The sequence below is a fragment of the Diaporthe citri genome (genome assembly GCF_014595645.1).
Source record: "Diaporthe citri strain NFHF-8-4 chromosome Unknown scaffold_1, whole genome shotgun sequence".
In the NCBI taxonomy this organism is placed as follows: Eukaryota; Fungi; Ascomycota; class Sordariomycetes; order Diaporthales; family Diaporthaceae; genus Diaporthe; species Diaporthe citri.
The window spans coordinates 3,023,218-3,046,168 of NW_025064846.1; the positions used below are offsets into that span (position 1 = coordinate 3,023,218).

Consider the following 22,951-nt stretch of genomic DNA (forward strand, 5'->3'; position numbering starts at 1 on the left):
TGGCAATAATGGAGGCCAAACTGAGAACAGTACAGTGGGCGGCAGGATCTCAGCGGCCCAGAAATCGGGCGTTGGGACCGTATCTGTAGACTTTTGGTGGTCTGTCACTTGGCCTCTGTATCAAATTGAATTTCAAGCGAGTATAGCGAACTATATCATATGGGCCATTATCATCCTTTTGTGCCGACCGTGACCATGCACCGGATCACGCATCACTGTGGCGTGCACACATAAGCGGGGCGCCTCATTCCGCAGCAAAGCCCAAAAGAGGCTTGACGACCTCATCCCACTCCTCGTCCCACCGGCAGCTGCCCTCCCTGACGGCACCCTCCCTCAGCCTGGCGAGCTCCTTCTCGCCCCCCGCGCCCAGGAGCCGGCCCATGGCATCTCCCAGCTCGGCCGACGTCTCGAAGCCACAGCCGTTCTCGCCCTCCCTGACCAGCTCGCCGAAGCTCTCGTAGCCCGAGTACGCCAGCACGGGGAGGCCGGCGCCGAACATGTCAACCACCTTCATGGGCAGGTCGACGCCCGAGCTGCTCATGTGCAGGCAGATGCCCAGGTCCGCGGCGGCGAGGAGGCGCGCGTAGTTCTCGAACGAGAGGAAGGCCGTGCGCACCGTGATGCCCGGCAGCTTGCCCGCGGCGGCGAGCCTGGCGATCTCGGCCTCGTACGCCGCCTTCTGGGGGCCCCGGCCCGTGATGATGACGAGCAGGGGCGGCTGCGGACCGGAAGACGCGCCGTACCGCACCAGGGCGTCGAGGAGCAGGCCGAAGTCCTCGTCGGGCGTCCAGGACGTGCTGCTCACGACCAGTCTCTGCCGGCCGCCCGTGATGGCCGCGGCGAAGTCGCGCGCCTCGTCGACGGCCGAGAGGTGCGACTCCCGCTGGCTCACGGAGGAAACGGGCTGGAAGATGGCGGCGGGCCGGTCGTGCATCGTCACGATCGGGGTGCGGATCCCCCACGGCGCCCTCCGCAGCTGCCGCTGCATGGCGTGGGTGACGGTCAGGTTGGCCGAGGGCGCGAGGCGGCCGAAGAAGCACTCGTAGAGCTTTGAGATGCGGACGAACGGGTGGGAGGGCCCGCGGGTGCCCTCGAGGATGGTCCAGCCGTAGTTGTGCCAGTCTATGACGAGGCGTGTGTTGCGGAGAGTGCATGTCAGCCACGCCACGGCCAAGGTTGGGATCGAGGGCGGGTTCTGGACATTGTGTCAGATTCTGTGGCAAAATTCTTGCAGGTCTCCCTCCGGACGCAGCGTGCATACCTGGACAAGCAGCCATTGTGCCGGCTGCGTCTTGTACAACAGGACGTGAATCAGATTTAGAACTTGCCACAGCACCTTGAGCGGGCCTGTGATGATAAAGGGGGCGGACTTGGATCTGAGGACAGCTGGTGGAGCGCCCAATGCGCAGACGGTGACGTTGGGCAGCTTTGTGAGAGCCGGCAACAGGGCTGACTCTGTGAGATGGGTTAGCATGAGGCTATTCGTAGTGTGAGAGCTCCCTCAAACATACCGTGATAACCTATCAGCTCGACAGTCCCTCCATGCTTGGCAATGCTGAGCGCGTGGTATTGCATGCGAGGGCTGCGGCCGATGTCCCCCAGCACCAGGACCTGGGCTGCTACATGTCGCTTTGCGGCTGGGCCTGGGGCTGGGCGATACCGTGATGGGAAGAGCAGGAACGAGGCGACGAGGAGAGTGAGAACTACGGCCCCGGCCAATGATAGGAGAATCACCTGCATGTCCATTTCGGCTTGCGCTGCGAAAGAAGGAAATGGGCCTCACTATAATCGGTGCGCCATCTAAAGTGGTTGATGCAGAGCACAGGGCATGAGGTCTAGATCAGTGATACGTGTAAAGACGGAAGTGAGTCTGAATTAGACAACCATCCAAACTTTTCCAGTACACGGACGGACTCACAAGATTCATCCATACATTAATTACACGGTCCCTTGCTCCTGCTGAACCCTGAGCTGTCATTATGGTATGGAAACAACTCCAAACAGCCTAGGTTTGCTATAGACCGCGGGTGTATCCCAACTCTATTTCAATGCATCTCGTCTGTTCTTTTGCCTTTCTATCGCGGGTATGGAGGACGCGGTGGAGTTGGCATTCCCATGCCGGGCCAGGGTAGCTGGTCCCAAGCTGCTGGGGCTTGATCAATCGAGTTAGCCTGTTGTTGCCGTATGCAGCGTGCTGCTAACACTGATAATCCCTCCCCTTTTCGAGATTAGTCCGGGTTCTTCCTGCATGCAGTCGCGGCAAGAGGAACGAGATCGGCTGGCGCCAGAAAGGGAACAAAGGCTTGCTGAAAGACTGGCTGGGCTTGGCTTGGCTGCTTGGCCGCTGGCTGGCGCGCTAAGCTCAGGGGAACCTTGGGCAGTGATGACGGCGCTGTGCCACCCTGCCACCCACCCCCACGATTTGCCCTCTCCTTTCGAGGAAGGTCGTCCCCAGATTTCCGCGCTCTCCTCTCCGATAACAACAAATGCGACCTCCTCCCTCCCTCCCGACTCTAGCTTCGAGCTGACTCAATTGCAAAAGACGCGCCTCCTCGCAACAACATCTCGCTCCACCATCTCTGGCTTCCCTTGGACGGCTCTGGGGAAACGGGCAGCTCCGCCTCGGGTACTTTCGACACGGGCCCAACACGACGCGAGATCCAATACCAGGGGTCACAAAGCACAAGCGGGCCGAGGACATCGTGGGTCATCCCATCGTGCGGGGCCGCCGTTATCTTGCGAGCTGGGAGCGGCAGACACGGGATATATCGCCATCTGCCTCATGCTGTAGCCGCCTCTCGTTCTCAGCACATTGTGTGCGGTTCAGGGGCAGCACGACTTAGACGCCAAGCCTTAGACTGTTCTCGCCTCGCCTCAGGTCCAGGACTATGGCTTCCACCTATGTGCTGCCGGGCACCACCATGCCAACCTCCCACCGGCACCATGGCCACAAGCATGGTCACTCGCGTTCACGCTCGCCCTCCTTCGGCTCCTTGAACAGGTCCTTCAAGATGGACTCGAGCTTTGGTATCCCATCTCCAAGCCATGACGGCGACCACGACCACGGCCATAACCACTCGCACTCGCATACCCATTCCGAGCCGCACACGCACAATCATCATGCGAATTCCATGCAGCCGCGGCAGAATGTCCCTCCACCGCTGGTACCGAGCAACGGGTGGAAGACGACCTCTACGTCTACGGGAAAGCACCTCATAACCCCAATAACCGCGGGGTTTTCTGCGCAGTACGAGGCGCCAGAAGCCCAGGGCACCGAGCCACCCCACGACCACTCTGCCGAGCGCTCGAAATTCACCAACATGCTACTGCCATACACCTCGAAGTGGCCCATATTACACGCGATTATGACGGAGAAGGATTCAAGGAGGATCTTCTACTTCATGAGGTACGGTCTTGAAAGAACATGGCATTGGGGTGCAGTATACTAATAATCTCTCTTCGCAGCCTGAATTTCTTCTTCATGACAATCCAAGCCTTCTATGGGTATATCACAGACTCTCTCGGCTTGCTGAGCGACAGTATCCATATGTTCTTCGACTGTGTTGCGCTTGGTGTTGGTCTGTTCGCTTCTGTAGCGAGTAAATGGCCGCCGAGTGCCCGCTTCCCCTACGGCTTCGGCAAGATCGAGACGCTCAGTGGCTTTGCCAATGGCGTGTTTTTGGTGCTTATCAGCGTTGAGATCATGATAGAGGCCGTGGAACGGATCGTCGAGGGCCGGGAAACCAAAAGGCTAGCTGAGCTGTTCATTGTGAGCAGCCTCGGCCTGGCGGTGAACCTCGTCGGTATGGCAGCGTTTGGCCACCACCATCACGGCCATGGGCACGACCATGGATGCGGCGGTCATTCCCATGGTCACGCAGCCTCGGACTCGCATTCACATTCCCACGAACACACAGATTCACATTCGCACTCACACAAAATCTCAGAGAAGAGCAATCATTCGCATGATCACGACCATGATCACAGTGATCACGAGCACCAAGAGTCCCACGGTCACGAGCATCATCATCACCACCACCACCACCATTCTCATTCGCACGACAACGAAAACATGATGGGCATATACTTGCATGTTTTGGCGGACACCCTCGGCAGCGCAGCAGTGATCGCGTCGACGGTTATGACCCATTTCGTCCCCTGGTCCGGTTGGGATCCACTAGCATCGTTCCTGATCGCAGCACTCATTATGGGGTCTGCCATACCACTGGTCAAGTCGTCCGCACGGCGACTTCTCCTGACCATTCCATACGACATCGAGTACACTCTCCGGGAGACCATGTCGGGGATTCCGGAGCTACGCGGAGTTGCAAGCTACTCGGTACCCAAGTTCTGGATCGACGACAGGTTCTCAGGCGAAGATGCGCAAGCTGGCAAGATGATGGGCGTCATGCACGTTGTCGCCGTCCGCGGCGCTGATATGGGGGATGTCCGGGACCGTGTGCGGAAGTACCTTGCGGCAAGGAACATCGATGTCACGTTGCAGGTCGAGCGCGATGGCGACGGCAGCTGTTGGTGCGGCGTCGGGAAGACCCCGCTGAGCCCGCTGACACCCCTAGGAGGTTCGCAGAGCCTGAAGGCGCGCTAGGCGATGCATCCTTTCAGAGACATGGCGATCTTTTGCTGAGATGGGCGTCAACTTTGCAGGTCAGCATAGTATTCGGTTTCATGAGGAGGCATTGTAGTTACTGTTGGCACGCATATTGAGCCTACGGTGGCGGAGACACATGATGTGATATTTTGTACATTATTTTACACGATTCCCATTAGAGGGTGTTGCAATAGATGAGATACCCTATGATTTGATCCTGTCCTTTTGTTGTGGTCTACTGAATCGTCTTGGGCGCCTCCCGACTATCTCGCGACGTGAATGCTCTGCAGAGTGGCTCTGATGTCGTATATGGTACTGTTCATATCGCGACTTCCGCAGCCCTGGGGTACGCGCCAAGCACATGCGGCGATTTCATGCTGTCCGCTCTTCAAGGCAGTCCTGAATGAGTCTCCAAAAGCGGCGGCCGCTTGATATGATGGCGCTCTGGTTCGTGTGTCGCCTTCGGCTTCCTGGTTAGGTGCTCTTCGCCGCGCCAGACCCTCACAATATGGGTGACCATGGTCCGTACTGCATTGAACGCCTTTGGGTTAAGCAGTGTTCTGCGACGGGTCACCACTGGCGTACTCGGCTGTGGTGCGAACCTCCTTTCTTGGGACGTAGTGAAGCCCCGAATCCGGGCACGGACATAGTGCTGATATGGCACGCGTTCTCACTTCTTCGACGTCCCGAAGCCCGCGATCCCCATCGCGGCCATCATGTCCTCCTCGTCGTGCTCGCCCTCAATCCTCACGTCCTCGCCGTATTCCATCTTGACGCTCTTCTCCTTTTCCTTCTCGGCCCGCTCTTCTCCTCCGCCTCCTTCCTCTTTTTGCGGCGCTCCTCCCTCTCGCGCGCCTCGTCCTCTTCGTGTATCTTGATCCTCTCCTGCAGGCCCGTCGCCTTCTCCCGCTCGAGCTCGAGCCTCCTCTCCCAGACCTCCTCGATGCGCCGGTGGACGTCCTCGGCCGACGCGGCCCGCACCTCGCCCGTCTGGCCCATCGCCCGGATGTGCTGCATCGAGTTGATGTGCTCCACCCACTGCTTGTTGTCCTTGAAGGTCAGGTCGCACGCCTCGCAGTAGAACCCGGCGCCGCGCCCGCGCTTGCCCACGCCCGACCCGGCCGCCACGAGCTGCGTCTTGCCCACGTGGCTGCTCAGGTCCAGCACCGCGCTCCGCGCCTGCGTCAGCGTCTCCTCGCCCGTCATCGGCTTGTAGTACTTCTTGCCCGCCAGCTTCGCCTCGTACCGCGCCTTGGACTCCTCGCGCTCCGCCGCCTCCCGCGCCTTGGCCTTGGCCGCGTACTCGTCCACATCGTACTTCTTGCGGAAGGACGTGTCGTCCGCCGCTTGGCCGTAGGCGCCGCCGCTTGATTTCGACATCGTGAGGAGGCGGTCGCTGCAGTTCGAGGTTGAGGAATAAGATCGAGCGACAGGGTGGCCGTTGGATGCTGGGTTGTCAGGAAAGTTGTGCTGGGTTGGATGGTTATGTCTATGTAGAGGCTCGGCCGAGCGGGCAGGCATCAGATAAGATACGGGAAGCTCCTCGGCCGATGTTAGTGCGAGCCTCGGAATACCTGAGCCAGAGGAACGTAATGGAGCAACGGGAGGTATAGTGGGCTGTTCCAGTAACACCGACAATCAAATCTGGGGAAATTTTAAGATTTCGGGATCAATGCAGCCAATTCAAAGTTAATTCGACATCCTCTTCCAAGCACAGCGTCTGCAACAGTACGGTCATAACTCGTTAAAATGCTGTACCTCGTAGGCCTTGGGCTGTCCGATGAGACAGATATCACTGTCAAAGGCCTGGAGGTGGTGAAGAAGGCATCACGAGTCTATCTGGAGGCCTACACCAGCATTCTGCTCGTGGACCAACCTGCCCTGGTGAGTCAAGGCCGAGTCTCCTTCTCCTGGTCCTGACGTCCACATTACATGAAGAGCTAACACTGACACATCAGTAGGAAGCCTACTATGGCCGCACAGTGATACTGGCCGACCGCGAAATGGTCGAGTCCAACAGCGAAGAGATCCTGCGAGACGCCCAGACCGAGGATGTGGCCTTCCTCGTCGTCGGCGACCCCTTCGGCGCGACCACGCACACCGACCTCGTCCTGCGCGCGCGCGAGCTGCAGATCCCCGTGCGGACCGTCCCGAACGCCTCCATCATGAGCGGAATCGGCGCCGCGGGCCTGCAGCTCTACAACTTCGGGCAGACTGTGAGCATGGTGTTCTTCACGGACAACTGGCGGCCGAGCTCGTTCTACGACCGAATCAAGGAGAACAGGCAGATCGGCCTGCACACGCTCGTGCTGCTGGACATCAAGGTCAAGGAGCAGAGCATGGAGAACCTGATGAGGGGCAGGAAGATCTTCGAGCCGCCGCGGTACATGACCGTGGGCCAATGTGCCTCGCAAATGCTCGAGGTTGAGGAGGACAGGCAGGAGGGCGTGTATGGGCCCGACAGCCTTGCCATCGGCGCGGCAAGGGTTGGCGGCAAGGAGGAGAAGTTCGTCGCGGGCACGCTTAAGGAGTTGTGTGATCAGGACGAGGTGCTTGGCGCTCCCCTGCACAGCCTGGTGCTCCTGGGACGGAGGACGCACGAGCTGGAGCACGACTATGTCCGCGAATTCGCCGTCAACAAGGAGACTTGGGACAGCATTTGGAAGGCCGAGTACGGCAAGCAGCAATGATCACCATTCATGCTCACCAACATTGCTCGCAGCCGGGCGCATCCACCTATCCACGGCCATTCTTCCGAGCTTAAGGCTTAGCTCAAGCTAGCTCAAGCGGAAGATGCCATATGTCAGAAACGTGCTGCCTCAGGTGGTGGGTGTATGGTCCTGGCGGAGGGCGACGATCCCAACCCCTCAAGTGGGGCTTGTCAGTCGGCATTGAAGCTGGCTGACGTCCACCTCGCCCGATTTCAAACCATATTCCACCAAGGTACGCAATCGGAGAATTGCAGGAAGAGGATGGGTAGTAGCTGCCTGTGTTAAATGTCGGGTGCGAAGGTGTGACGGCAAGCTAGCGCATGTCATCGAGCGGCTCGACGCACAGATGACATCATTAAGAAGGAGGGAAAGAGCGATGTTCCCTTCGATGATGATATATCGCCGTCGTTTGTTGCAAGGCGAGAGAGGGGGTTTGGGGAAGGTACAATCCTGAAGAAGACATACTTAAATAGATTCACAAGTGCTTCCCTAGCCACTCAGACAGCTCTCATCCCTTACCTTCCTCTCAACAATACAACAACAACACCAAGTTCTCTTGACCTTGAACATCACAGATCACCATCCCAAACCACCTCGAATACTCACTAAAGTATGTTGCCCCTCCGTTCACGATATACGGCCGTTGCCTTGTTCCAGAGCATACATGCGTATGCTAGACGGCAGGCCCTCCAAAACTGTGGGCCATTCCTCGATACTTACCACTATTGTCCACTGCCAAAACTCAAGTCAACCGGATGCTGACTTCGTCGTCTAGGAAGATGTCTTTCTCCAACACAGACACCGGCGACAAGCCCGCCGACCCCTACAAGGCAGCCAATGCCGACACCAGTGTCTCGGTCGAGCAGAAGATAACCGACTTGAGCAACTTCATCGACGCCAGCAAGTTCGGCATGATGACTACACGGGATGCCAGTTCCGGCAAGCTTGTGTCACGATGCATGGCCGTGGCGGCCAAGGAGTCTGGCGGAATTGACCTCCTCTTCCACACGAACACTGAGTCCCACAAGACGGACGAGCTTCAGGACGACTCCCATGTGAATATTTCCTTCCTGAACGCTTCTGGAGAGTGGGCCTCCATTTCAGGAACGGCAACCGTGCAGACCGATCGGGAGCTGGTCAAGAAGCACTACAGTCCTATTCTGAAGACGTGGCTGGGAGATCTCGGAGATGGCAAGCATGACGGAAGCGAGAACGACCCTCGCATCGGTGTAATTCGCGTGAAGACAGTCACCGCAACGTACGCTGTTGTCGCGAAGAACTTCATCAGCCGGGCGGCCGACATTGCGCAGGGTGCTGTGACGGGCAAGCCTGCTGCTGTCAACAATTTGAGGGAGGTCACAGAGGCTGAGATCACGCAGTGGAGAAGCGTGCATTAGGACCAGGAACGTTGTCGTCGATAGCCGACGTTGCATAGCATGCCATTAGATTTTGCAGGCCGATTGAGGCAAACAGCACGACGCATAGTAACAAGTCCTAATTGACCAATCCACAACCTATTCAAGAGCGCGAACCCATCACGAATATATAGCTCGCAAAACCCCCAGACATATACAAATGTCATAGACCAGCATGTTCTTCCGGCAGTGCGATAATCGACTGTAGGATAACCCTACGGGACAAGGTATCATAATTGTAAGATGTTCGACTCCGACCCTTCTAGAGCTCTCGAGAACCTGGCAGGTCTTCGCAACTTTTGCGAGGTGCATGCAGAGCGTTACAATCTGCGAATCAGAAGTCGTGTGTCGGAAACAGAAAGCATGCACATGCATGTATGCTGCCGTGAATAGAAAGATTTTATCAAGAGCTACCCTGGAACGGCGCAAGTTTAAAGGGACTTGAAAGATGGGATGGCGTTGCCAATGGGACCAAAAGTACAAGGGTGTTCAAGCATCAGGCATGCTGCACATCCCCTCACGGGTTGTATTGATGGAAGGGATGTGTTTCTCGAAACTCGACCACACCGAAGTTACACACACTTCGCTCTGCCTAAAAGGGGCAGCATTGCTACCGTCACATTCTTGACACGTACAGATGGATGTTCGCGATATTATCACTTCATTTTCGTTTCACCCATACCATACACGCAACCCAGAACGTTTCCTACTGTCAAGGCACTCACCACAATGGTTCGATCCGCAGCAACATCAACCGCGAGTTGTAATCGACGCGACAGACTGGCTCCTCCGCAGCGACACTCTGCTCACCGCCCTCCTCAGTGACATCGTAGACGTGACCTTGCGCAGCCTGGATGACCGCTCCTCCTGGGCCGCCCCAGGTTCGGCGCTGTAATACGGCGTGGCCGCATCCTTTCCCGGTTCCCCATCCATATACTCACGCAGAGTCTCGGGCAGCGGCGCCGCGCCCGGCCGCAGCAAGCTCCTTTCAAACCCGCAATCGCTCAGCTTCTGGTCCCTCAGCAGCGCCTTGAGCTTCTTGTGGTAGACCCGGTGTGCCTGGTAGCAGACCAGCGCGTATGGGCTCCTCACTGTCTTCTGGTCGGACATTCGCACCGGAAGCGACATGTATTGCAGTTGCACCGGCCAGAGGAAGTGATTGAACATCTGCAGCTGCCAGATGGCGTCCCTCGGCAAGACGATGAACGACACCTCGCGCTCGGCGGCGGGGCCCTTGCCGGCCAGCCGCCCCTGGCCCGTCAGGTACTCGTCGACTAGTTGCCGTCTCGGCTCGTAGGCGCGCGTCTTGCGCGGGATGAGGCGTGCCGTGTGCACCTCGAAGGGCCGGGCCGGCTTGAGGAGGGCCTCGAAGAGCTCCACCGAGTTCAGTGGTGCCTCGACTAGGAACAGGACTTCATCCGGTCCGATGCGGACGCTGTCCTCCGGGATGCGCGAGGGCGGCACTGCCTCGAAGATATTGGTGTATCGATCGTATATGAGCAGGCCACAGTCATCGGCGCGCTTGGGAGCCGGACCAGAAGAGGGCTTGGCCGTAGCTGCGGCAGACGGTTGCAGGACGGGAAATGTAGCCATCAGGTTGAGCTTGGGGCCCGCAAAGGGGACGCTTGAGGAAGTTGAAGACCACGACGGGAAGACCACGATGGACTTGCGTTTCGAAAACTCACATTTTGCCGGGGATCACTGCCATACAAATACCTTTTCGCGTGTCATCTACCTGGAGACACCTGAGTAGATCAGGTTGCAAGTTTCCACATAGACTTTGGGAACTTGAAACAATGCGGGTAAAGACGTCGAGCCATGTCAGGACTGTGACGCCTCGCTTTTGTGGTGTGATGGGGTGTGCTGTGCATCTTGTGCAGATCTCCAAAGCAGGTGGCGTCTGTTTTAGGTTGAACGTGTCGTTTTCTGGGGAAAGTTTAGACGGAGGTGGTATTGCTGCGTAGCGGGTGGTTGACGGCAGGATCCCTGCTCACGGTGGGAGCTTGATGTGCTCCTTCTCAGGTTTGCCCCAGGGCCCCCCGCTCCTCTTGCCATCCCGCAAGTGGCCCCCCCGTCGTACTGGCGCAACAGCATTCAGGGTACGGGTCTCGGGCCCGTCAGGTACCTGCCGATCCTGGGATCTCCGGCCGCCCAGAAAGCCGGGACCATTGTGAGCAATTCCAACGAGGTTCCCGCTGGCCGATCCCGATGAGACCGAATTCCTTGTCCGAATACTGTCAATACACAGAGGACAAAGCAGCGCGAATCCAGCTGACGGGGCAGACTCTCAAAAGTTAAAGCACGTGCCCTGTCGTGTTGCCTTAAGTTTGCATCATACCTACCTTACACTGCAGGCAACCGGGCTTCTAGAGCTCCAGGCGGAAGCAGATGGAGAGCTTCCAAAGGGGGCCTGCCCGCATGAAGAGGTAGGAGCTCTCTGGAGCTGGAGTCTTCGGGGACACCTACCCCTCCGCAAATGCCCTTCCTCCACTCTCGCCCGTCCGCACAACGCAGGAGCCACTTCCACCCGCACACGCACCCGCAGTTGCACCTGCACCTGCTGCTCCTTGCACCACTTGACAACTTAGTCATTCGCGCACACGCACTTTGACCTCCGTCCGCCTGCGGCGCCTCCTCGTCCCGACCTCACCTCTTCTCATCTCATCAACCTCACCATTTCCATTCATCGACGCCTGGTCCTGCACCCCCTCGGCGTTCTGTTCCGGAGCCTTAGTCGCTGTCGCCTCTCGGGCCCGTCGGGGCGGTGATACACATCCGTCTCTGACACCTGGGCATCCGCATCTCGCCGACCCGACTTGGCCATCACTTCGCAGCTCTTGTCATCTCGTGGGACCATCCCCTCTTTCTCAACCAATCCTCACGCTCAGGCCATCTCAGTCAGGGGCCATCTCATTCAGGGAGGCCAGGACGACTGGCACCTCATCACTCACCTTATCCCACTCACTCTCCAAAGCGTCTGCCAACTCATATCAGAACCCACGTCTTACGTCATCTGCGACAACGATCTCGGCGCCTGTCCTCAGTGTATGTAGGAATTGGTCTGTACACACCTGTACCAAACAACGAACCAGAATTCGTGCAAATTGTAGCCTTGGACATGGCCGGAACAATTGTGAGTCTCCAAGGCATGCTGCTAGACGGCCCTCGGTCTAATGAAAATCAGGTTCCGTGGGATGGTCGAGACCAGGAGGAGCAAAGCGAGATCCTTTTCAACGCCCCCTTGCGCACCAAGAATCGGCAGCTTGAAGATGAGAACATGCACCTGAAGCGACTTCTCAGAGAGCATGGGATCCCTTGGTCCGACTCCGTTGCCGGGCATCACGTATTTCGATCCAGCACCTCAAACTCTACCTCGGGGCGCCGACGAAGTTCCCGCCTGTCGGCTGTCGGCCAACACCGCTTTCCTCACCTCCCCGTAGAGGTCATTCTCAGGATTCTTCATTATGCGCTGGTTGCAGATGGTCCTATTATCGACCCCCTGTCCAAGTTGAATACCGAGACTCTTACCTCCGCCGAAGCCAAATGTGGACCACAGATCGCCATAGGTTTTCTGGCTACCTGCAAGGCATACCACGTGGATGGCAAAAGAATCCTGTGGTATGTTGCTTGATCCCATGGTGCAACCTTGATTTTTCTAACGTTTCCATCAGGTCAAAGAACAGATTCGCTTTCACAAGCCCGGCAGCACTACGCAAGTTCAGCGAGCTTGACTTCAATTTACGCAAAGGCATCGAGTCCATCAACTTGCGAATCGTGGCTCGTTACTATGACGATGAAAAGCGCCGTCATAGGCTGAGCCAAGATTACCACCCAGAGCTCACCAAGTCCCAGAATCTGAAAGTCATCCCACGGGTCAGAGATGACAGCAGCATGGCGCGGAAAGGTTTCCACTCCTATGCTTGGACTCAGACGGTGGACTTCCTTGATGCCTTACGCCCTCCATTCGATCCACATCACGCCCAAGGCAATCGACCGCGGCTCTTACCCGGCCTCTTATCCATGCGCATGGATTTTGTCAACTTCCCGGATTACTTCCTGCCGTTTCCAGAAGTGGATCTCCATGAGATCGCTGCCCACGACTTCGGCTGTACCTTGAACGAGCTGATGGTCACGGGTCTGCCTTGCTGCGAGGTCGGCGTCAAGGCCGGTGCTGATCTGCAGGTGGGTGCATTGTCCTCCGCTCGTGAGTGTTTACTAACAGGTCTTTATCAGGGCATGGTGAAAGATGATGGACTGTTTCTGTGTCATGCTCCTTCGTACGTACAACAGAAGAAGTACCTGAAGCCACTCTGCGGCTACGAAGGCCTCGCAAGGGTTGTCCGGGCCTGGCGAAAACTGGCCAGGGAGCGCCAGGAAGCTGCGGGCCAAGTTTCGCTCGTCAACGTCCCTTCAGTACCCGAGGAACAGGGGCATCCCAAGTCGGTTTGGAAGAAGAGGAAGACCCTCTGGAAGCGCGTTCCCATCGCGCGGGACGCAGAGGAAAGGGACTGGGTCGAATTTGACCGGAATACCGGAGAACCTGTCGACGAGGTGTTGGACGACTATGACAGCGACGACAGCGATGCTATATGTCCAAACTGTGGAGTGGTGCACGGCCACTATGACTACTGGGGTTCTGACTCTGACTGAGGAAGTGCTTGACGGACTGACCGGACGCCGACTTGGGTCAGGTTTCTGGCCAGGCTCAGCAGTACGAGGCGATGTGTTGAAAATTATGGCTGAGAAAGGCGAGTCAGTATTGATTGATGGTAATTGCCTGTGGAGTTGCTTTTGGAGTTTATTGCCATACCACATGATACCAAAGCAACCGTGGAACTGCCTGTCCACCTCGATAGCTTGTTTTGGGGCCTACACCTTAATTGCACTATCTGTTTACACATCCCTGTCATGCACGCTGCCAATGTTTTTCGTGGTGCAAGGTACTGATGAACTCACAGTCTGGCTGCTACCATCCGCACCTGCCCTGTGGGCAGCTCCATGCAGCTTCCAGGGATTCCGGAGGTCTAACAGGTGCTGACGAGCAACGACACAGCCAAAAACACACCCGACCAAGATGCCATCATGAAGACGTGGTCAAGTTGTTCTACCAGAGCAACTCGGTGCAAATTATTGCATGATGTTCCGCAATAGGTGATTATCCTTTGTGAGGTTGTGCAAAAGGAATCTTCCCATGGGAGGATGATCTGTAGGAAGATTACATATAGCAAGATATCCCATAAGGAAAAATCCCGTAAGAGGGTGGCCTGTAGGAGGAAAGCCTGTAGGAGATATCCCATAGGAAGATCCTCCCGCAGTAAGATGCCTCATGGGAGGACATGTATCCTCCAGGACAAGATGTGGTCTGCACTAGGCATGGTCAGGCTGTGTCCAACACCTTGGGAGCCTGTGAGCTAGGGTTACACGACTTGCATTACACTTTAGGAGAGAATTACGGGCAAGCGAGCAGTTGCCAGGCCCGAGACAGCACAGTGACGCCGCCGCAGCACCACTCAGCTTATGTCAAAGTCACTCGATATGTAATTGCACCGCTGAGTGCCAAAATTGTTTTTATGAATTCAACGCGTGTCTGCTTTTCCTCTTCAATGGGAGGTTTCCATGGTGTCTCTTCCGGACCATTCCGTCTCCCCAAGCCTTTCTCATGATGGAAGATTTGTTCTATCCCGTGCTCGACTGACTTCGGCAATATAGCCCCTTTTCCCAATAGCCCAAACGGTAACCCAGTTCCTGAGAATTCTCTCGCTGATGGAAGCTGTCGTGAAAGCTACAGGCTTTCCATACCATCCAGCCTCATGTCCTCAGGGCCTCCCCAGACTCGACAATGCCAGGAGGCCCAATTCGCATTCCAATTTCGTAAATCATAAAAGAGAAAAGTAACGCATTGGTTAAAGCGAAGAGCCAGAATCATGGCTCGTCCAAGGCTGCTCGCATGGTGGACAGGCCATAATAAGCCGCACCTACTAAGTCTCATAGCGGTCGAGCATATGGCAGCAATCTGCGCCGCGGTATGTTCGAGCTAGTCCTCGTCATCCTCATCAATCTCATCGCCTGGTCGGTCTTCTTCGGCGGAATAATACTCGTCGTCGTCTTCAATCTCGTCTTGGTCTTTGAAGAGAGCCTCGTCGTCCTCGTCGCCCCGTCTTAAGAACCGAACACCCAGGACTCTCCTGAGGGCACAGAGCCCAAAGGATTTGTCTTCCTGGAAGTGCTGAAGCGCATTCGCGACTTGGCTGATCTTGGTCTCTTGCATTTTGTACATCCGAGTGTCAACCGTGTTTTCTGCTAGGAGTCGCACGGTATGCACCTCCTTGCGCTGGCCTATACGTGCGACTCTGCAGATGGCTTGCATCTCCTGGTGTACGTTAATCACCTGTTTCGGAGCCTAAAGCGATGTCTAAAAAGAGAGTCATTTTACTTACGACGCTTCTATTCCACCATGGGTCTGTGATGATAGCTCTGTTCGCTGAAGTCAAGTTAATCGCCTCCCCTCCGCACTGCATGGACATCATCTAAGACTCATGTTAGAGAGAATATCAAGCCGCCGGTTAAAGGGATATACTTGCCATCACTTTGATACCGGGATTCGTCCGGAAGTGCTCCTTCGCCGCTTCACGCTGGTCATAGTCCATCTCGCCCATGAAATATAGGAACTCGATGCCGTGGTCTTGTAAGACACGCCCCAGAAGCCGTTGGGTGTCGATGAATTGGGAGAACACTATGATCTTGTCCTGTGGAGCAACACTCTGCCAAGTTTGGATCTGTTCAAGGGTCGCACGCATCTTGGAACTGAGCGGTATCTCTGCGCTCGGATTCGCATCCAGGTCTCGGAACAAACTGGTGTCAAAGTCTTCCTTCGGTGAGAAATTCAAGAAATCCTCTCCTCTCATTCGCGGCCGCTCAGTGTCTGGCGCCCCTGACCCCGTTGAGAGCTCTCCAGGAAGCTCGCATGGTTTTGGGGCTCCAATGGGCTTTTTGCAACGAGGACAACGAATTTCTCTGTTTCTCTGCGTGTCAAGAAAAATCCGATCATCCACACACTGCTTGCACCAAATGCAAAGGCACTGCGACCTGTGGGGCTCCTCCTGGGTCGAACTAGAGCATCCTGGACAGTCGTTTCTGATCAGATCGGCCTTCTTTCGTCGTAATTTATTGGCCTTCCTAGAAGCTGTTTGAGGAATTCTAGGCTCCGACATCCAGGACTCAAATTTGTCGATGAACGGGGTCTTGTCACAACCGTGGCTGTGGGCTTTATCCCGCATCTCCTTTACTTGATTCGCCGTCCAGATCCCACCCTTGACAATTTGTTCCAGCAGTAGGGGACTGGCGACCAGCTGTCGGAGTCTCAGGGCAACCTCATATAGAGACCTGTAGCCCAATCCTTCACCCATTTCCTCGTCAGCGGCCATTCCCGATTCATCTTGGGGTTTCTTGCGGGGTCGACTGGGCTTTTTCTGCGGCTTCTTGCCCGACTTCTTGACGATGTATGCCTCCATGTGAGCCTCAACGAATTTGTATATGATGTCCTCTTCTGGGGACAGTGGCACGGGGTCGGCGTGAAAGTAAGTCTCCGGCAGCTCAACAAGGGCACCGCCTAAAAATTTGTGCCCCGGAGTCCGCATGATCATCAATTGCTCCAAGAGTCGATCAAGCTTCTCATACTTGTTTTGGACTCCTTTCGGGAACAGCCTCCCATTCTTGCCTCCGAGGTACTTGTCCCTGAAAGTCGGGAAATCCGTCACCAGGGGATGGTCGATGAACTTGAGGTATGCGTATAGTTCGGCTATGCCATTCGGCGTAGGTGTTCCAGAAGCGCACCATCTGTGTGTGGCATGTAGCTTGCAGCAAAGCCTGAAAGCTTCCGAATGATGAGACTTGACTCGATGACATTCATCTAGAATAACCCGATAGAACTTTGCCTTGAATAGCAATGACACGCGGGGTTTGCCCTTTTGTTTCTTTTTCCTCAGACCAGCCATACGATCTGCTGCGAGCAGCTGGTCGTAAGTGACAATCAAGATATCGTTGCCCAAGGTCTCTTCCACTTCCATCTCGGACTCTTTTTCATAGAGGCCAACCTTGAGGCCTTGACAATGACGTTGGACCTCCTTCTCCCACTGCATAACAGCGGATTTGGGTACCACAATCAGAGTCGTGGTGCGTCCTTTTTCAGAGCGATTGCCCTTCCGGAAGACTGGCGAGTTCGTGACAATGCAACCCAGAATCTCCACGGTCTTTCCCAGGCCCATATAATCGAAGAGAAAGCCAGATTTGAGAGCGAATTTGGACTCCCCGTCGTTTTCGAGATCCTTCTCGTTCATGAGCATAATCCCAATCGCGGGTACCTGGTGGTGATAAAGCGGTTCACTCATGCCAGCGAGTCGCCATTTGAAATCCGCGACCGTCTTGGGGCCATCACCAGGTGAGACCCATGGCTGAATAAAGGCTCCGAGCATAGTCAATATACCGACAAAGGCACGAATATCGTGGTCTATGATTTCCTTCTTCACACCAGGATTCTGTAACGCTGCGTTCTGGATCGCTTGTAGATGATCTCTGAGATGAACAGGGGCTTCGCCGATTTGAGGCAGTGCCTTTGTATAATCCTTGTCGTGCACGGTAGATACTTCTCCTTTGATTAGGTTGAATGCTCCCCTCATGACTGTGTCCTTGATCTGACGGGTCTCTTTCGTGATCTTGAGCCGCTTGTTTGGCCCTTCATTGTTGCCTGGCTTCCGTTTCTGGCGCCGAGACGACCTCCGCTGTGCATCGGTGACTTGCATTGCTGGCAATTTTCCCAGCCCAAGGCTTTTCGAGGAATCGAGCGCGCCAGCAAGAATCCTCTGTCTGATGCTGCGCTCTTCCTCGAGCAGCTTGATGTTGTGTCGTATCTGCTTACGCTGGCGGCTGTAGAGCTCTGTCAGGAGACCTTCAGCCTCTTTCTTTGGGAGCCGATCTTCTTCCTCTTTAAAATACTTCAGATGAGCACTGAGTTCTGCGTCGTCCATCCCAGAAACATTGGGCAACTCATTGTTGGGGGTCGCAGTGCTTGGTGTGGCATTAGCAGGGACGTCTGCTGTTCCAGAGGTAGGCTCTTGCTTGATGTACACATCGGGGGACTTCTTGGTCTCCACGCTGTGAGACTGCTGAGTTGAATTGTCAGATCTGGGAGCCGGGACCGCGGCGCGGTCTTCCTCCTGAGGGACATCAGCCATGGTCTCTTCAGATGGGTGAGTAGCGCCTTTGCTATAATTGAGCTTGATCTTCCTTGGTGGTGCCATATTGATTGAGCCCAAGATATTAGGTCGTCATGCCAGGCAGAAAGATGCTAAGGATAGCACGGGAATGATTGGATTTCCAATAAAAGTAAGGTCGCGGTCGGCAGTGTGGAAGAACCACGAAGCCAGCTGGCAGGAGGGCTTGTCTTGAAATGATGCGGCGATTGGATAATCCAGGCTGACAGATCCAGGATGAAGCGATGTAAAGTTCAAGTTAGGTTGAGTGCTTGGTCTGAAGAAGGGAAAGTCACAAAGACATTGTCATGCTAAGGACTCGCCAGTCAGAATCGAAAGAAGAGAGGCAGGAGGCAAAGAAGGCGGAAGACGAAGAGAGGCAGGGAATGAAGAGGTAGGAGACGAGCAGAAGCAAGAGATGAAGGGAGGTAAGAGATCAGATATGCAGGAAGCTATTATCTTGTAAGTCATGGCAATGCTTACCTGTTGGCGATGAGAAGGTGAAAGATAAAGAGATTGCGCGCGGCGCCGCTGCTGCTGAGACGTGTGACAACTGGATTGTGACCGAGATGCGAAGGTACTGAGTGAGAATCATGCCCGGTACGGACAAGAAATTAGGGGAGGTAAGAGCGTAGTCTCAATATGCTTTGGTACCCGTGCGTCTTCGTCAGGAGGACCTCACAAAGGGTCTTGAGATAAGGGTCGGAGTTGTTTGAGTAGGTGGTTGACGGCTGAATGGTTGCTAACGGGAGCCCGCTGGCGTAAACTTCTATGGTGTGGTCAAGTTGAGAGGGATGCTGACCAAGTTGAAGAGGACAAAGGTTGAAGGACAGTGACGTTGTTGAGGAAAGCTTGCGAAGGCCTCTATCGATGTTAGGACTGGGTTGAGATACAACGCCGTTTGAACGTGTCGTATGTGTTTGCTTGAAAGGAAAAGATTCACAGATGAGATGACCTCCTTCAGCAAAAGACGGGGTTCAAGGGAAGTGTGTTGAGCGGCAAGTGCAACTGATGTCAACATTGAATGATGCCAACCTTTCTGTATGAAATCAAATGTAGGGCTAGGCAAATGCAAGAAGGCAAGACTCACTGAGGAGGTTGGGAATGTGCTAAAATCAGAAGGAAGCTGTTGGGGATGGAGAGATAGGTCTTCACGACCAAGCTCAACTTCTAAAGATGCTGCGCTTTGGTGGTGTCCCTGGTATGAAGTAGCAGAAATGAAAGCTGAGTGTGATGGTCGTCGCAAATTGTATGGCCAAGAGAGAAAAGGTCAGGCGCAATAGACGTTAAAGCCGAAGGGAGTCCAAGTGCGTCGTCTGAGGAAAGAGAAGATATTCCCTCTTTCTATTTGGCTAGGTAGGTATTTCTGCGAATCCGTCGAGCGGCGATGCTTTCTAGCAACAAGCCTTGCCCTTCAAACAGTCAGACGGTAATTTGAACACTTCGTCAACGTACCTCAAAGTTTGCTAAGCAGAAAGAGGTTTGAAGTATGCCACGAGGTAAAATGCGTTAATAACGATTTAAACAAACATGTGGCCTCACATGCATGGCTCCTTTTTTTCCCTTTTTTTTTTGGGTGGAGGGGGGGGAGATGTAGTTCCTCTTTTAGATTAAACTTATAAGTCTGGTGGCCCCCATTTGGCCCGCCTGGGGATTCGGACCGTCCCACCAAAACACCCACCCCTTTGAGGCCCTACACCCCAACCACTAAAACACCATTATGAGATATATCCTTTAAGTTACATGATATAACAATAAATCCAAAATTTATACATATATAAACATGATAATCTTATATACATTATTCAAATAGGCCTGTGAAGAGAAAATAAATAAGAAGAATGATTAAAACACGAGAAGCTTAATTCAATGTGGAGTTGATCGTCCCATTCGTCCTTGTGCCGTTCAAGTTCTCCGACAAACTCCCGTCCTTCTCTAAGCCAGTACGAATCGTCTTGTTCTGGGCCTTCAACATCCGAATAGCCTGCAAGCGCGACAGCGCGGCTACCCTGCTGTTGGCAGCTGAGCTGGTGAACCAGTGATCCCATGTGCAGTAGGCCCAGCGTGTCCTGTAGGCATCCATGTCATCACAAGCATAGAAGGTCTTGTCTGTGTCCTTGTAGCACTCAGCATAGTCATATTCGGAGCAGATGACGTTGCCCAGCCACTCGCCGTCGTCGAGGCCGAGCCATTCGTTGCGCGAGTCCACCTGGAAGACGAACTTGCAGTCCGACGCCCCAAAGAAGTTATGCACTTCCATGCTCGAGGGATACTCTGGGTAAGTATGGTCAGCCCTTTACAGGTCGGGGTTGTAACATTTCGAGTTGTCCTCCAGGTACGACTCGACGGAGTGCGATTGGTCGTCCTCGTGGCCGACCCAGACGTGCTCCTGGCTCCCGCTATCCAGTGTCACTGCCATGTGGAACATGTCCCACCGTGCAGAGAGGGGTGGGACACGAGCAGGGTTGGAGGGCGTACTTGGGGGCTTCGATGTTGATGTCGGCACTGACGGCGTCGACGGTTGCGTCGGTGTGCTGACGGGGTGGAGCTTGGGATCAGAGTAGTCTGGCGGGTTGCCTGTGGGATTCTGCTTGCAGTAGTATCCCGAACACAGACTCCCACAGTTGCTGCTGCCCGTCGGCGAGGGCGTCCCGGGTTTCCACATTATTGGGCTAGGTCTCAGTCCACAATCACCACCTGACGAGTCACTGCCTCCGCTGTTCCCGGGGGAAGGGAGCATGCATGCCTGCCTTTTCCGCTGGTCATCAAGGACGCTGCAATCCCTCAGTTCTTCTGGGCAAAGGAATTCTCCTTTGGCATCGGTTATCCGGCCATTTTTGAGGCATGATTCGCCTTGTATCTGGCCGTTCCATATGAAGTTGTAGGGCTGCTTTTCTTTGACGTAGTTGATGTAGAGTTTTCTCTGGAGGTATTTATTGACCAGCACCTCCGTGACATCGACTGCATTCTTGAAGGAGGCTCTTGGAACTTTGCAACACTGCCTACGAAGGGGAACTGTGATTTAGATTTTCTAGTGTTCATCAGCTAACAATAATTGTTCGGGCTGTGACTGTGCATCATTTCCTAGACTTTTAGGCTAGAGCTGAGGCGTAGATCCAAAAGAAAGCATTTGTATAATGCAGTTGTAGAAGACTAATCTTGGGAGAACTCGTTAGGTGCAAAAAAAGTAGTACGGCGCAGGAAATCGAATTTTGAAACTATTCAGAGGCGCGCACGCATGTAAGTGACGCGTCTTCTGTGGCATTCCGAAGCTCGCTTTGGACCTTGCCAGTACATGATCACATTTGGTCCGTACAATGATTTATGTATCCGCAATTAAGTCCTTTTAGTACGATAAAACTCTTAAGAGACTCAACACGTCAGCTTTTGCACGGGAGCAAACCTCCCAACATGCATTCGCTGCATGGCGACCAGTACGCACCAAAGATCAATACCTCGACTACCCAACACGCTACCATGAAACCCCAAGCAGCCCTACCCCAGTCAACAAGCGGGAGATCTAGTTCCTCACTCGCGGGCACAGCAGTGTCACTCGTCCGGGTCGAGCCTGGCGGGCTTGCGTGAGTTTCCCCGGGCGGCACCGCTTTTTCCTCACGATCCATGGCGAGATGTGCTAGCCGGTGTGGAAATGGTCTGTAGGACAGAGAAATACAAGAGAACGGGAAGGAAGACAGATACAGGAGAAATTGATATGGTGGCCAGAAGATTGTGTCACATACGGGTAGTCCGCAAGGATATGGCCAGGGAGGGTAGGCAGGAAAGGGAGCTGTAGACTAACATTGCCAAGTCGGGGTTGGGAGAATAAACCCGGGGCTCCAACCATCCGGAAAAGGACTCACTGCATGGATTCTATTTCGGATGATGTGAGAAGTGAAAGAATTCCAGGTCGCTCTTTGTCGTCATAAAAACGTGCGGCAACTAATGTGGGGGACTTTTTCACCAACACCAGGAGCCACTGCTACTGGAATGTTGGTTGGTCAATATTATCCGAGTGACTTCTTCTACAGCAAGCAATACAGGCCCAATCAACTGCTTAAAGAGGCTAGTGACAGCTCTTATTAGCCTAGTAAGCAATTTGAAAGTGAGAGTCATTAGCCTTAATCGCCCACTTGAACACATACACTCTTTTAGGTACAGGCTTAGTTTGGAAGTCCTTGTTTTCTATCAAGGGTGTGGCTAGTGATCAATTAAGGTTAGCGGCCCGGCCCGGCCCGGCCCGGCCCGCCTCTAGTACAACAATGTTTACCCAGCCAATATCTTGTGCTCCCTCCACTGGGCGCTCTCCTTCCTTTTCGTGCAACGTGGCCTAATTCTCTGAGGCTATGACTAGCCTTTAGATGACGGGCGATGATGGGCGGCGCGCGTCCTTGAGAACGAAGCGAAAGAAGTCACACGGGCGCGCAAAGGTGGCATCAGAGATCTGGTAGTGAAAGACGATGCGGCCGAGTATGGGCTGGCCGATCTTGAGCCCGAACTGGGCCGCACGGGGGTAGAAGTCCTCCGGGGGGTTGCCAGACGCCGGCAGGTCGGAACACAGCATTTTGGTCTCCGTGGGAAGCGTGGGGCGGCCACCAAGGCTCTCCCACAGCGCCGAAGCGGCGTGGGCCTTTTGCTGCGCGGCCTGGAGCCGGCCCCCAAGGAAGACGTGGTCCGGGGCGGCGCGGGCGCGCGCGGCGATGACACCTGGCGACCGCGTGCTGCCGCCAACCAGCTTCCGCGACCACTTGGCGCGCGCGATGAACGACGCCGTGCCCGTCACCATGCTGCCGATGGGCGCGGCCAGCCCCTTGGTGAAGCACAGCTGGACGCTGTCGAAGCAGGCCCCTATCTCGCGCAGCGTGCACGCGCCCGACGCCGCAGCCTCCCATAATCGTGCGCCGTCCAGGTGCATGTGGATAGGCGAGTCTTGGGCGCGCTCCCATGCGGATATGGCCTCGATATCTGCCA

At 55.0% G+C, this 22,951-nt stretch overlaps 11 protein-coding genes across 11 annotated transcripts; 4 read left to right on the forward strand and 7 right to left on the reverse strand.

Annotated features, from left to right (window-relative positions):
- Positions 1-244: 244 nt before the first annotated feature.
- INS49_000800 (uncharacterized protein) lies at positions 245-1,746 on the reverse strand (the record flags this gene model as incomplete). Its single annotated transcript, XM_043161636.1, has 3 exons — positions 245-1,195; positions 1,262-1,455; positions 1,512-1,746. 3 exons carry the CDS (start codon positions 1,744-1,746, stop codon positions 245-247), a joined length of 1,380 nt encoding a protein of 459 aa, XP_043030142.1.
- Positions 1,747-3,131: 1,385 nt separating this feature from the next.
- On the forward strand, positions 3,132-4,606 carry INS49_000801 (uncharacterized protein; the record flags this gene model as incomplete). The annotated part of the gene is made up of 3 exons (XM_043161637.1): positions 3,132-3,406; positions 3,466-3,803; positions 4,200-4,606. The coding sequence occupies 3 exons, from the start codon at positions 3,132-3,134 to the stop codon at positions 4,604-4,606; spliced, it is 1,020 nt and encodes a 339-aa protein (XP_043030143.1).
- Positions 4,607-5,356: 750 nt separating this feature from the next.
- INS49_000802 (uncharacterized protein) lies at positions 5,357-5,989 on the reverse strand (the record flags this gene model as incomplete). The annotated part of the gene is made up of 1 exon (XM_043161638.1): positions 5,357-5,989. The coding sequence occupies one exon, from the start codon at positions 5,987-5,989 to the stop codon at positions 5,357-5,359; it is 633 nt and encodes a 210-aa protein (XP_043030144.1).
- Positions 5,990-6,358: 369 nt separating this feature from the next.
- Positions 6,359-7,299, forward strand: INS49_000803 (uncharacterized protein; the record flags this gene model as incomplete). Its single annotated transcript, XM_043161639.1, has 2 exons — positions 6,359-6,493; positions 6,571-7,299. The coding sequence occupies 2 exons, from the start codon at positions 6,359-6,361 to the stop codon at positions 7,297-7,299; spliced, it is 864 nt and encodes a 287-aa protein (XP_043030145.1).
- Positions 7,300-8,099: 800 nt separating this feature from the next.
- INS49_000804 (uncharacterized protein) lies at positions 8,100-8,717 on the forward strand (the record flags this gene model as incomplete). Its single annotated transcript, XM_043161640.1, has 1 exon — positions 8,100-8,717. One exon carries the CDS (start codon positions 8,100-8,102, stop codon positions 8,715-8,717), a length of 618 nt encoding a protein of 205 aa, XP_043030146.1.
- Positions 8,718-9,485: 768 nt separating this feature from the next.
- On the reverse strand, positions 9,486-10,443 carry INS49_000805 (uncharacterized protein; the record flags this gene model as incomplete). The annotated part of the gene is made up of 2 exons (XM_043161641.1): positions 9,486-10,359; positions 10,421-10,443. The coding sequence occupies 2 exons, from the start codon at positions 10,441-10,443 to the stop codon at positions 9,486-9,488; spliced, it is 897 nt and encodes a 298-aa protein (XP_043030147.1).
- A 1,410-nt stretch (positions 10,444-11,853) lies between these two features.
- On the forward strand, positions 11,854-13,385 carry INS49_000806 (uncharacterized protein; the record flags this gene model as incomplete). Its single annotated transcript, XM_043161642.1, has 4 exons — positions 11,854-11,868; positions 11,920-12,353; positions 12,407-12,917; positions 12,969-13,385. The coding sequence occupies 4 exons, from the start codon at positions 11,854-11,856 to the stop codon at positions 13,383-13,385; spliced, it is 1,377 nt and encodes a 458-aa protein (XP_043030148.1).
- Positions 13,386-14,769: 1,384 nt separating this feature from the next.
- INS49_000807 (uncharacterized protein) lies at positions 14,770-18,031 on the reverse strand (the record flags this gene model as incomplete). Its single annotated transcript, XM_043161643.1, has 3 exons — positions 14,770-15,105; positions 15,173-15,262; positions 15,323-18,031. The coding sequence occupies 3 exons, from the start codon at positions 18,029-18,031 to the stop codon at positions 14,770-14,772; spliced, it is 3,135 nt and encodes a 1,044-aa protein (XP_043030149.1).
- A 1,813-nt stretch (positions 18,032-19,844) lies between these two features.
- On the reverse strand, positions 19,845-20,243 carry INS49_000808 (uncharacterized protein; the record flags this gene model as incomplete). The annotated part of the gene is made up of 1 exon (XM_043161644.1): positions 19,845-20,243. One exon carries the CDS (start codon positions 20,241-20,243, stop codon positions 19,845-19,847), a length of 399 nt encoding a protein of 132 aa, XP_043030150.1.
- A 36-nt stretch (positions 20,244-20,279) lies between these two features.
- Positions 20,280-21,606, reverse strand: INS49_000809 (uncharacterized protein; the record flags this gene model as incomplete). The annotated part of the gene is made up of 2 exons (XM_043161645.1): positions 20,280-20,998; positions 21,483-21,606. The coding sequence occupies 2 exons, from the start codon at positions 21,604-21,606 to the stop codon at positions 20,280-20,282; spliced, it is 843 nt and encodes a 280-aa protein (XP_043030151.1).
- A 731-nt stretch (positions 21,607-22,337) lies between these two features.
- Positions 22,338-22,895, reverse strand: INS49_000810 (uncharacterized protein; the record flags this gene model as incomplete). The annotated part of the gene is made up of 1 exon (XM_043161646.1): positions 22,338-22,895. The coding sequence occupies one exon, from the start codon at positions 22,893-22,895 to the stop codon at positions 22,338-22,340; it is 558 nt and encodes a 185-aa protein (XP_043030152.1).
- Positions 22,896-22,951: the final 56 nt, after the last annotated feature.